Source organism: Ursus maritimus, unplaced genomic scaffold, assembly GCF_017311325.1.
Source record: "Ursus maritimus isolate PB19 unplaced genomic scaffold, ASM1731132v1 scaffold_7, whole genome shotgun sequence".
In the NCBI taxonomy this organism is placed as follows: Eukaryota; Metazoa; Chordata; class Mammalia; order Carnivora; family Ursidae; genus Ursus; species Ursus maritimus.
Genome location: NW_024426885.1, coordinates 56338133 through 56350133, shown reverse-complemented (window position 1 = coordinate 56350133; position 12001 = coordinate 56338133). Strand labels below are relative to the sequence as shown.

The 12001-nt window shown below is 35.0% G+C and overlaps 1 protein-coding gene across 1 annotated transcript in view; it reads right to left on the bottom strand.

The window, feature by feature from the left end:
• SLC25A16 (solute carrier family 25 member 16) overlaps positions 1-12001 on the bottom strand; it is a 39493-nt gene that overhangs the window by 2217 nt on the left and 25275 nt on the right. Inside the window, exons 5-8 of the mRNA XM_040624474.1 lie at positions 8144-8265; positions 7729-7795; positions 3613-3775; positions 513-581 (exon numbers count right to left, since the gene is read on the bottom strand). Of these exons, the coding sequence (XP_040480408.1) occupies positions 513-581; positions 3613-3775; positions 7729-7795; positions 8144-8265 (421 nt within the window). The remainder of the gene's footprint in view (positions 1-512; positions 582-3612; positions 3776-7728; positions 7796-8143; positions 8266-12001) is intronic.

Below are 12001 nucleotides of genomic sequence, written 5' to 3'. Positions count from 1 at the left end.
ATAATAGCATTTTTTTAAAAAGATTTTATTTATTTATTTGACAGAGATAGAGACAGCCAGCGAGAGGGGGAACACAAGCAGGGGGAGTGGGAGAGGAAGAAGAAGGCTCATAGCGGAGGAGCCTGATGTGGGGCTCGATCCCATAACGCCGGGATCACGCCCTGAGCCGAAGGCAGACGCTTAACCGCTGTGCCACCCAGGTGCCCCCATAATAGCATTTTTAAAAGAAGCCAAAATGCCATCTTGAATAGCTTTTGGAAGGCAAGTGTAAAAACAACCTGAAAATTCACAATAAAGCAGCAATTCATTCCAAACAAGTACAAGCATCATGCACAGAATTGCTGGGTTCATTAGTACAATCTATTTTGTTTGGACTATGTCTGTAACATTTACTGGCAACACTATCTCATAATAATACCTGGACTAATGGTAAGACCACAGTCCTATCTCCCTACTTACTTTAAACATTACATTTCCTAAAGAAAATGAACAATGACAAATAGAGAACTTACAGGCACTTTTCAAATTCTGGAAGAACAGTTCCTAATTGCATTCGCCGACGAGTTACATCAAATGGGTAGCTAAAAGAAGAAAATGGCAGAGGACTTAAAAATGATTTTTAGTGTTCTACTCAACAATTATCAAATACAAAGCCTTATATACTATTTCCTTAGGAAAGAACGTGTTCCTATGACTTTATTGCTTTGTCTAATCTGGGAGTCAGTATATAAGCTCAAGAATAAATCATATAGCAATACAGAGGTCTTGCTTTTGCTTATTTGGTTCCATTGGGTTAGATGATTCTTCTCTCTCATCATTACAATACAGAGTTTTATTCATTCCTCAAGGCCGAATTAAGTGCCACTTTCTGAAGATTCAAACTGGATATTTTTCATTGTTTGTCAGCTTTGGCACCATTGACATTTTAGGTTGAGTAATTCTTGGTTGCAGGGGTCTATCCTGTGCACTGCAGGACGTTTAAGTGCATCCCTGGCCTCCACCCACTACATGCCAGTAGCATACCCACAGCCGTGACAACCAAAACTGTCTCCAGTCGTTAATAAATTTCCACTGGAGGCAAATCACCCCCAGTTGAGAACTACTACTCTAAGAGTATTCAGCAAGTCCCCCTGTATACAGTAGACCAACAAAAATTTTTCCTTAAGGGCAAAAACCAACAATACACATATTGAATTTAGAAGACAGAGAAAATTCTATATTAAAAAATTACCTGAAATAAAATAAACAAAAGTAATCTCTTTTAGGAGTGGGACCCCAGGTGATTTTTTAAAATTACTTTTACTTTGCTAATATTGACTAGTTGTGTTAGGTCCTGTGCTAAACAATTTTTGTAAATTATCTCATTCCATCTTCACAACTGCATGAAGTAGGTACTACTATGCCAACATTAATAAACTGAATCTCAGAGACATTCTCCAGTGTGACAAAGCTGCTTTCTACTTTCCTATCCAAAGATCTCCATGGTACGTAATATACACCTAAGTGATACATGACAAAAATAATGATATACTTTTATATACATTTATATTTACAATGAAATGTTATAATTGAAAAGAAACAATGTTTTTTTTGACCAAACAGCTTAAGAAATAATATTACCAATCACTGAAGCTCTGTATGCATTTCAATAGCATCTTTAGGAATTATTTTTTAAGGACGGTGGTCAGAAGAAGAAACTTCATGAAAATTAAGGGACAAAAACCTCAACCTGAAGGATTCGGTTTCCAAGTAGGAAAAGATGTATGTGAGTACAAGGAATTGGTTAGTAGAAAGAAGAGAATGTAAGAAGACCAGGTACAAGGAGTAGAACAGGGAAATAATGGAAAGAAAGAAAAAGCACGGTAGGCAGTACATTTTTTACTGTTCTACAATAAAAAATGATAAGACAGAGTGTAAATTGGAAATGTATAATGTGAAAATTGATTTCAAGGTATTACCAGGGCTAGAAGATTAATGGTTACCAGTAACAAATAGGAAAGCTAGGAGTTGAAGATTGTCACCCAGAGGAGGACAAGAAAGTAATATCTGAACTATGGAGTTTGCACTGATGGCAGAAGGCCAAGTAGAAACATCCAAGAGCTTGCTAGAAAAGTAATGGAGAGTCAGTAATGAAGATTTAAATAGAATATGTTATCTGTACAGAAGTGACCTCTGAAACCATAAAGATAGATGAGCTATTCTAGATATTTATGGAAAGAGCAGAGGACTAAAGTCAGGCTGGGCCTTAACAAATCAGCATCAATAGGTACAAAGAGGAGGATATGAATCAGCAAGATACCTGAAAAGGAAAGGCTAGAAAGGTTGATTGCCAAGAGAGGGCACTGTTACAAAAACCCAGAACTAGAACAATTAGAAGAAAGCAAAACAACTTGAGAGGGAGCCTTTGGATTTGGTAAGAGTCAACAGGTGTAGAATACAGTTTAAGAAAAGAAGTGGGAAAGAAAAGACAGATTTTAAGGATCTAAACTGGAAGTGAGTAGTAAAGAAAAAAGGCAGTAAAAGCAAGAATAGAGAATAGAATCAGGTAGTTAGAGGGTGATCGTGTTTTTGCAAATGAGCAAGGTTCCACAGCCAGGTTTCCAAAAGTAAATCACACAACTTCTCTTCTTTACCTTCAACCTTGTATGATCTGCTTCCACACACAAGTACACTGAATCTGCTTTCGCAAAGGTGATCCTTAATTGTAAAATCCGGTGAACACCTTACGTTTCAGTACTTATCTTACTTTGACTTTTCTTTTCCATTGGATACTCTTTTTAGTCTTTGTGACACTACTACTTTCCTGTTTTTCAGGATACTCCTCAGTCACAGAAAGCTTTTCTTCTTGTTCCTGAAAAGTTCCTGCTTCTTAGTGCTCCAGCCTCTTTTGATCTCATCTTACTCAATCTCTCTTGGGCTGGGAAATTTTAGGAAGTCGCCTGTCCAATTACGATACAGTTAATACCTTTATCTACATTCCCACTACAACTTCTATTAACACATAATTCCATTGTATTGCCACTGTCTTAATAAGAATATATGCTTTCCGAGGCAATAACTTTGTTTTTCCTTCAGCAAAAGTCCCAAAGCCTAGTGCACTGCCTGGCACAAAGGAGGCCTTCAAGATTTAGTACAAGAGAAGTGCCTCCTTACACACACACACACACACACACACACACACATACACTGGCTCAAATTTCAGAAACTCATAAAGGCAAATTCATGAGAAAATATGAATGAAGACCATACCTAGTAATTCTTTCCAGCTTGCTTTCTTTTTTTCTTTCATTTAAAAAAAATTTTTTTAAAGATATTATTTTTAAGTGATCTCTACACCCAATGTAGGGCTGACCAGGCGCCCCTCTTTCTTTCTTTTTAATGAATCCACAGGAATTTGGATGGGTTCAAGCTAATTTGGTCAATTTGGCACCTGATTATTTATAATATGCTTAAAGTGCTACATCTGGAAAAATGTATTAGATTACTGCTTATATTTTGCAAGGGATCCTGTGTTTTAATAATCTAGTAGAAAAAATAAAATGATTAACTAACGCTGAAAATCAAGATCGAGAAACTGCAATTTGATTGAATCAAGTTGATGAAGAAACTTACGATATTGTCTGTGCTATTGCTCCAGCAACACCACCACAAAGTAAGTTTATGTGGGTTTTCAAAACTAAGACATTAGGATTGTCTGATGAAGGTCTGCCAAGAAGGGTGGGAGCATGGGAAAGCCCAACACTCTTTAAGGTACCAAAAGTAAAAAATGAAACACCTGAAAAACAAAATATAGATTCACCACAATGCTTAACATTACATGAGCCATGAAGACACCATTCTTCATAATAAACAATTAACTCAACGAATAAACTATACATTCCCTGATTTCTGATGTTTGGCTTATTCTCTAAGAAAAAGGTTTAATTAATATTTATAAATAACCTAAAGATGACAAAATAACCACCTATAAAAATTATAGCTGTGGTTTTCATACACTAATATATATTGCAGTGCAGTAGGTGGGCATAAATGCCACCTTAAATATTAATAGAATTAAGTAGTTTCCCAAGGTTTCACATGAGTAAAAGTTAAATTCATGATTAATAATTACAAGTAAATATGACAACTTACAGTCACAAAAACAATGATGGTGATAAGATAAAGACTAAAACTTCAGAAGTGACAAAGAATTGTTATTTTAACTCAGTGTCTAATTTTGTCTTCAAGGAAGAGTTGTGACCATGAGAGAAATGCTCATATTGGATCACAAGACATGTGAAATCTAATAAATATTAAATTATCAATAACATGCAGTTGGTGCTTGCTGAACATTTATATGATTTTATAACAGACCCATTAACAAAATCAAGAATAGAACTCAAGCAATCCTATCAACTGAATATTACTCAAGATAACTTGATATCTACTAAATTTTAAAAGATATTTAAAATATACTTCATGCTTAACAAGAAATGAGCACTAACAAAAATTCAGTGTAGGAGAATACCTCAATATATGCATTTATTCTTTACACAAAATTCTTATTATAGCATTTTGAATTGATGGTATACAATTTTAGAATATTCATATACTTTTATATTTGAGAAATCTATTTTAAAGGCTTAATCTAAAATCTGAAAAAGCTCACAATGAGGAAATTCATAGCAAATTAAATGTAAGCTGAAAAAATTAGAAATACCTAAATGATGTGGAATAGTATTCAGTGAAATATGATACAACTAATAAGAATGACATTTGTGGAGAGTATTTAAACATATGAAAAATGTTTGGGAAATGGGGAAAAATGAAGAAACAAAATTATGCTATAATTAGGTTAAAATACATTTTAAAAACAAAAAACTTAGAGAAGAAAATAGAGCAAAAAATTATGGAGTTCTATTTCCAACATAACAGCAATCTACGTATACTGAATGACTTTGTCATTGCTGTTGGACTTGCAAAAAGGATAAAAAGGTCTCCAAGAACCCCAGCACCACAGCCTTCCAAAAATATAAGCTGGAGCCCACTTGAGAGTTGTCGGCCCATGAGAGAGGTGAAGTGACGCTGTATAATGAAGCCAACAGCAGAAAGCTTATTGAGATGGATCTTGCAACTGGGTTTGCAGAAGATGGAATCACTGGGTCTAAAACTTGGAGATTAAGATCAAGTAATGGGCTCATAATTAAAGACCTCCAACTACAGAAGGGGGCAAATAAATTTATACACTTACAAAACAGTGGGTAAGCATTCAGAAAAATAAGCAAAAAAGACAGAAATTTTTAAAAACATAAAAAGAAAAGCCATAGGTAGAAATCAAATAGCAAGGTATACAAACAAGTACAAACGTATCAATAATCACAACTATTAGGTGGGCTAATTGGCAATTAAGGATTTTACAGATCAGATTTTCAAAAATACCCAGATACATAATGATTGCAAAAGAAATACCTAAAACATAAAGACATGAAAAAGTAGAAAATAAAAAGATGAAAAAAGATATGGCAAATATTAATTTAGATCTGTCCAAAAACTAATTATGAGTTAAGGGGAGGGGGTGGGGATTTGAACAATGATAATATACTAGATGATATTAAGAATTTTTTTAAGTTCATAATGGTATATGGTTATGCTTTAAAAAAATATAGAGAGGAGCTGAATACTGAAATACTGTAGATGAAATAAAATGGATTTGCTTTAAAACAATTTGGGATGAGAGTGGAGGAAGTATTTAGGAGCACAGATGAAACAAGACTGGTAGTGAGTTGATCATTGTTGAAGGTAGGTGCTAGGTGCATGGTGGCTTATTATACTATTGTCTACTTTTGAATATGTTTGAAAATTTCCACATTTTAAGTAAAAACAATAAAATAATAAACTCATGGGATACAGCTGAAGCAGGATTTAGGGGGAAAAAGCCTACATTAGAGAAAAAACCCCAAAGGTTGAAAAATGAATGAGGTAAGCATCCAACTGAAGAATAAACCTGAAGAGAGAGATACTTAGGAAATGAACAAGAGTCAATGAAATGGAAAATAAAAGTAGACTAGAGAAGAAAACAAAAGCCAAAACTGATTTGTTGCAAAATCTAATAACTGATAAAACAAATAAAAATGAAAAAAGAGGCATGACAATAGAACAGATGTAAAAAAAATAAGAAGAAATAAGGGAAATCTTTTGCCATGAAAACTAATACTAAAGGGTCAAGTTCAAAATGGTAAAAAAAAAACGGTATGAATTACCAAAAATGGTTCACAAAAGATAGAAAACCTACAACCATTTAAGAAATTAAACCAGTATTGAAAAATCATCCACAATGAAAACTTTCAAGAAACTTTCAAGAAATTCTAGTCATCTTATAGAGATTATTCCTGAAGATGGAAAATGAGGAAATTCTCAACTCATTTATGAGACCTATATAACCTTGATACCCAAACCACAAGGATATTACAAAAGAAAATTACAAGCTAATCTCATTTAGGAATATAGATGTAAAACTTCTAAAAACAATTAGCAAACTTAATTCAACAGGATATAAAAAGGTCATTATGTCATAACCAATTTGGGTTGATCTTAGAACATCTATTAATGTCATTCATCATATTAATAGATTAAAGGAGAAAACTGTATGATCACCTCCGTAAATGCAGGAAAGGGTGTCTGATAAAATTCAACATCAATTCACATAAAAATTCTTACCAAAACTTCCTTAACGCCATACATGAACATTATGCTAAGTGAAGAAGTATTACAAACAGTCCCTTTAAAATCATTAAGGAGCCAAAATGCCCAGTATCAGCACTTCTATTCACTGCTGCACTGTAGGTCCTTAGCTATTACAGTAAGCTAAGATAAACATAAATAAATAAGGAAATAAGGATTAGAATGGAAATAAGAAAAATATTATTTGTACAGGATACGAATTTCCCACACAGAAACCCCAAAGCATCTGTAAGTAATATGGTGGCTGGCTAACAAGTAGGATAATGGCTAGCTATCAGATCATATCAAATTATATCAAACAATAAACTGAAACATAATTTTCTAAAAGACATGACAGCTTATATGGATTCTACAAATACATCTAACAAAAATGTCTAAGAACTGTATAAAATTTCATTTAAAATCCCAACAAGGGTTTTTGTGCAATATCAAAAACTGATTCTAAAATGTCCATGGAATAGAATATCTATAGCTCTTACATTCCTTAAAAAAAAAAAGTATAAGGTAAAGGGACTTGTCCTACCAAATATAAAGATTCATAAAACTGCACTCTATTATTATTTTTATTATTTTTAGAAGTACCACCACAGATCACTAGGGAGAGGAGGGGCTATTTAATAAATGGTCCTGGGTCAAATGGTTATCCTTAAGGAAGAAAAAAATAAATCCATGGGGTGCCTGGGTGGCACAGCGGTTAAGCGCCTGCCTTTGGCTCAGGGCGTGATCCCAGCGTTGTGGGATCGAGCCCCACATCAGGCTCCTCCACTATGAGCCTGCTTCTTCCTCTCCCACTCCCCCTGCTTGTGTTCCCTCTCTCGCTGGCTATCTCTGTCAAATAAATAAATAAAATCTTTAAAAAAAATCTTAAAAAAAATCTTTAAAAAAAATCTTAAAAAAAAAGAAAAAATAAATCCAGATGGAATAGGGGCTTGAATACAAAATGCTAAAATTTAAAAATCATTCTTAGACAAGAATAAAAGATCAAGATTCTGCCAAATTTGGAAATACCTGCATATGGAGCCATCCCTAATATAGTGGGCATCAGGCCTCTGTAAAATCCAAGGAAACCGCCTTCCTTTTGAATGAAAAGTATAAGTGAGGTTACATTGTGCTTATTATGAAAATATCAAAAAACAAAAGCATATATTACACGGAAAAAATTATTCTGGAACCCACCCTGAAACACTGATGTGTCATAATCATTATTAATATCAATAACCATAAATAAGAGGTTAAATAACACTCAAAATATTTTTCTAAATATAAAAGGACACATCATAGGGGCACCTCACTGGCTCAGTCAGTACAGCTTGTGACTTTTTGATCTTGGGGTCAAAAGTTCAAGCCCCATGTTGAGCATAGAGCTTACATTTAAAAAAGGGGGGGGTGCACAATATAGATGAGAAAAGTAAATGTGAAATACCTTTGCATAAATTGTTTTGAATGCATGAATAATTCCTGTGTAAGTGTGTTCCCCTTTCACCTGGAATGCTAGACGTACTCTCACCATGTCAAGAGGGTAAGTACAGATAACTGCGGTCATACCTGAAAAAAAAGTAGATACTGAAATGTAAAAGCAGATATATATATGTAATCTTTCCTATCATTAGTAGTGCTCTCAAATTGTAGCAATGCAATAGAAAATATTACTGACAGAATTATATCATAATATCATCAGCTGAAAAACAACCTTGTAAGCAAAGGGTGAGTTTGTAAAATCTTTTCAAATTCTTCCCACTGTGAAGTTATATTATTAACACGGAAATAGTACAGTATAGATGAATCATGAACTCTATCTCTTGTCTATTCCCATGTAAGATACCAGAAAGAAAAAAACTATCTCTTGTTAAGCAAGATATTTGACTTTTTATTTACTCTCTGATCCTAAAATGAAGAGATGCTTTACTTAACAAAGGAATTCTATTTTTTTAAGATTTTATTTATTTGAGAGAGAGAGAGAGAGAGAGAAAGCACATGAGCAGGGGGAAAGGGAGAGGAAGAAGCAGACTCCCCGTTGAGCAGGAAGCCCAAAGCAGGGCTCAATCCCAGGACCCTGGGATCATGACCTGAGCCAAAGGCAGACACTTACTTAACCAACTAAACCACCCAGGTGCCTCTTCGAATTCTTATAAAAATAAAATAAAGGCATTTTTTTAAACTTCAAAGCATGGATCGTTATTTTCTTTTTCGTATTTTGGTAGATTTGTTGTTGATGAAACATAATAAAAATATAAATGCTCATAGTCATAAAAACATTTTGTTTTAGAAATAAAAATCTGATAAGCAAGTTGAGTATTAAGTCCTAGATTTTCATCAAGATATAATTTTCAAATTGTATAAATTATCCAGCTGAGCTATTTTTTAATTAAATCATCTATTTTTAAGTTTTACCTACTCTTAATTTTATTTTAATTCCAGTATAGTTAACATACAGTGTTACTTTCAGGTGTACAATATAGTGATTCAACAATTCTATACATTACTCAGTGCTCATCAAGTTAAGTGTACTCCTAATCCCCTTTACCTATTTCACCCATCCCCCATCCATCTCCACTCTGGAAACCATCTGTTTGTTCCCTATTGTCAACTCTGGTTTTTGTTTTGGACTTGCTGGGGTTTTTTTTTGGGGGGGGGGTCTTCTCCCCCTTTGTTCTTAAATTCCACATATAAGTGGAATCATTTGGTATTTTTCTCTGACTTATTTGGCTTACCATTAGATTCTCTAGCTCCATCTATGTTGTTGCAAATGGCAAGATTTCATTCTTTTTTTACAGCTGAATAATATTCCTGTGTGTGTGTGTGTGTGTGTGTGTGTGTGTGTGTGTGTATCTCCCATCTTCTTTATCCATTCATCTACTGATGGACACTTGGGCTGCTTCCTCAATTTGGTTATCGTAAATAATGCTGCAATATACACAGGGATGGGTATGTCCTTTGGAATTAATGTTTTCGTATTCTTTGGGTAAATACACAGTAGTGGACTTACTGGATCATATGGTAATTCTATTTTTAATTTTTTGAGGAACGTCCATACTGTCTTCCACAGTGACTGTCTGCCACCAGTTTACATTCCCACAAACAGTGCACAAGGGTTCCTGTATCTCCACATCCTTGCCAATACCTGTTTCCTGAGTTATTTTATTGTGCTTTTGATTTTCATGTCCCTGATGATGAGTGATGCTGAGCATCTTCTCATGTGTCCGTTGACCATCTGTATGTCTTCTTTGGAGAAATGTCTGTTCATGTCTTCTGTCCATTTTTTAATTGGATTATTTGGGTTTTTTTGTGTTTGGTTGTATCAGTTTTTTATATATTTTGGATACTAACCCTTTATTGGATATATCATTTGCAAAGATCTTCTCCCATTCAGTAAGCTGTCTTTCAGTTTTATTGATATTTACTATATAGAGCTTTTAATTTATTATTTTTTTATTTAAAAATTTTTTTGAAGATCTTATTTATTTTAGAGAGAGAGAGAGAGACAGCACGAGTGGGGTGAAGAAGAGAGGGAGAAGCAGACTCCCTGCTAAGCAGGGAGCCCAAGGTGGGACTTGATCCTGGGACTCCGGAATCATGACCTGAGCTGAAGAAAGACACTTAACCAACTGAGCCACCCAGGCGTCATATTATTATTATTTTAAAAGATTTTATGTATTTGAGAGAGAGAGAGAGAGAGCACAAGCAGGGGGAGGAGCAGAGGGACAAGCAGACTCCCTGCTGACTGGGGAACCTGATGAGGGGCTTGATTCCAGGACTCTGAGATCATGACCAGAGCTGAAGTCAGACACTTAACTGACTGAGCCACCCAGGCACCCCTATTTATTATTATCATTATTATTTTAAAGATACTACTTACTTATTTGACACAGAGAGAGATAGCACAAGCAGGGGAGTGGCAGGTAGAGGCAGAGGGAGAAGCAGACTCCCTGCTAAGCAGGGAGCCTGATGCATGACTCAATCCTGGGACTCCGGGATCACGACCCAAGCCGAAGGCAGATGCCTTACTAACTAAGCCATCCAGACAATCAACCCTACTTATTATTATTTTTTAAAGGTTTTGTTTATCCATTTGACAGAGAGAGAGGCAGCAAGAGAGGAACACAAGCAGGAGGAGAGAGAGAGGGAGAAGCAGGCTTCCCACTGAGCAGGGAACCCGATGTGGGGCTTGATCCCACAACCCTGGGATCAGGACATAAGCCAAAGGCAGGTGCTTAACGGACTGAGCCACCCAGGCGCCCCTGATGTACCTTAATTAATTAAAACAATACTCTTAGACATTTAGGTTGTCTAACCTAATTTGCTATATGCTCCATTATTTGCTATATGATATTGTAATAGCGAAAAATGCTTTGGTCAATGACCTTATAATTAAATATTTTTGTGCAGCATTTCCATTACAGATAAGTTCCTAAAATAGAATTATTAGGTCAAAGAGTAAGACTTTTAATAGAAATTGTCTTCCAGAAAGACTGTGTGAATTTGTAATGTCAGCCATTAGAATAAAAATCCCATTTTCCTGTCTTCTCAGAAGTATTAGATAATTATTAGACAATTAGAATATTCAATTATTGGATAATTTTCCCAACATTTAATGGACAAAAAGCATCCTGTTATTTTGGGTTGTTTCTTATGTGACTTTTCTGTTCCCCCTTTTCTTTCTTTCTTTATTATTATTATTTTTTTTTTTTGGTGGTTTTGTAACTTCGACACTCAGCTGTCAGTTCTCATCCACATTGATTGTACAGATTTTTGAAAGTGGTGCCAGATTTTTGAAAATGGTTACCTATTTTGTACCAACACATATAGCTTCATTGATGAATCTTCATCCTCATTACATTTTTCTTCTTGATTTTTTAAAAATTTATTTATTTGAGAGAGAGAGAACACAAGCAGGGGGAGCAGTAGGAAGAGGGAGAAGCAGGCTTCTTACTGAGCAGGGAACCCGATGTGGGGCTTGATCCCAGGACCCTGGGATCATGACCTAAGCTGAAGGCAGACACTTAACCGACTGAGCTACCCAGGCGCCCCTCATTATGTTTTCTGAACAACCTCACATGGATATGTTATGAGGGACATTCCTAATTCCTTTGGCCCAGACAGTTTTGTTGAGTCTAATGTCAATGTGCACATCTAGAGTTCCCATCTCCTTCAGGGCAAATTTCTGCATCTCTTTGAGTATATGAGGCACATGCTTCTTGAAGCCCACTCCATAGATATACTTGTGAATGGTAAGGGTGTGTTTTCTTTCTTTCTTTTTTTTTTTTTTAAGATTTTATTTTAT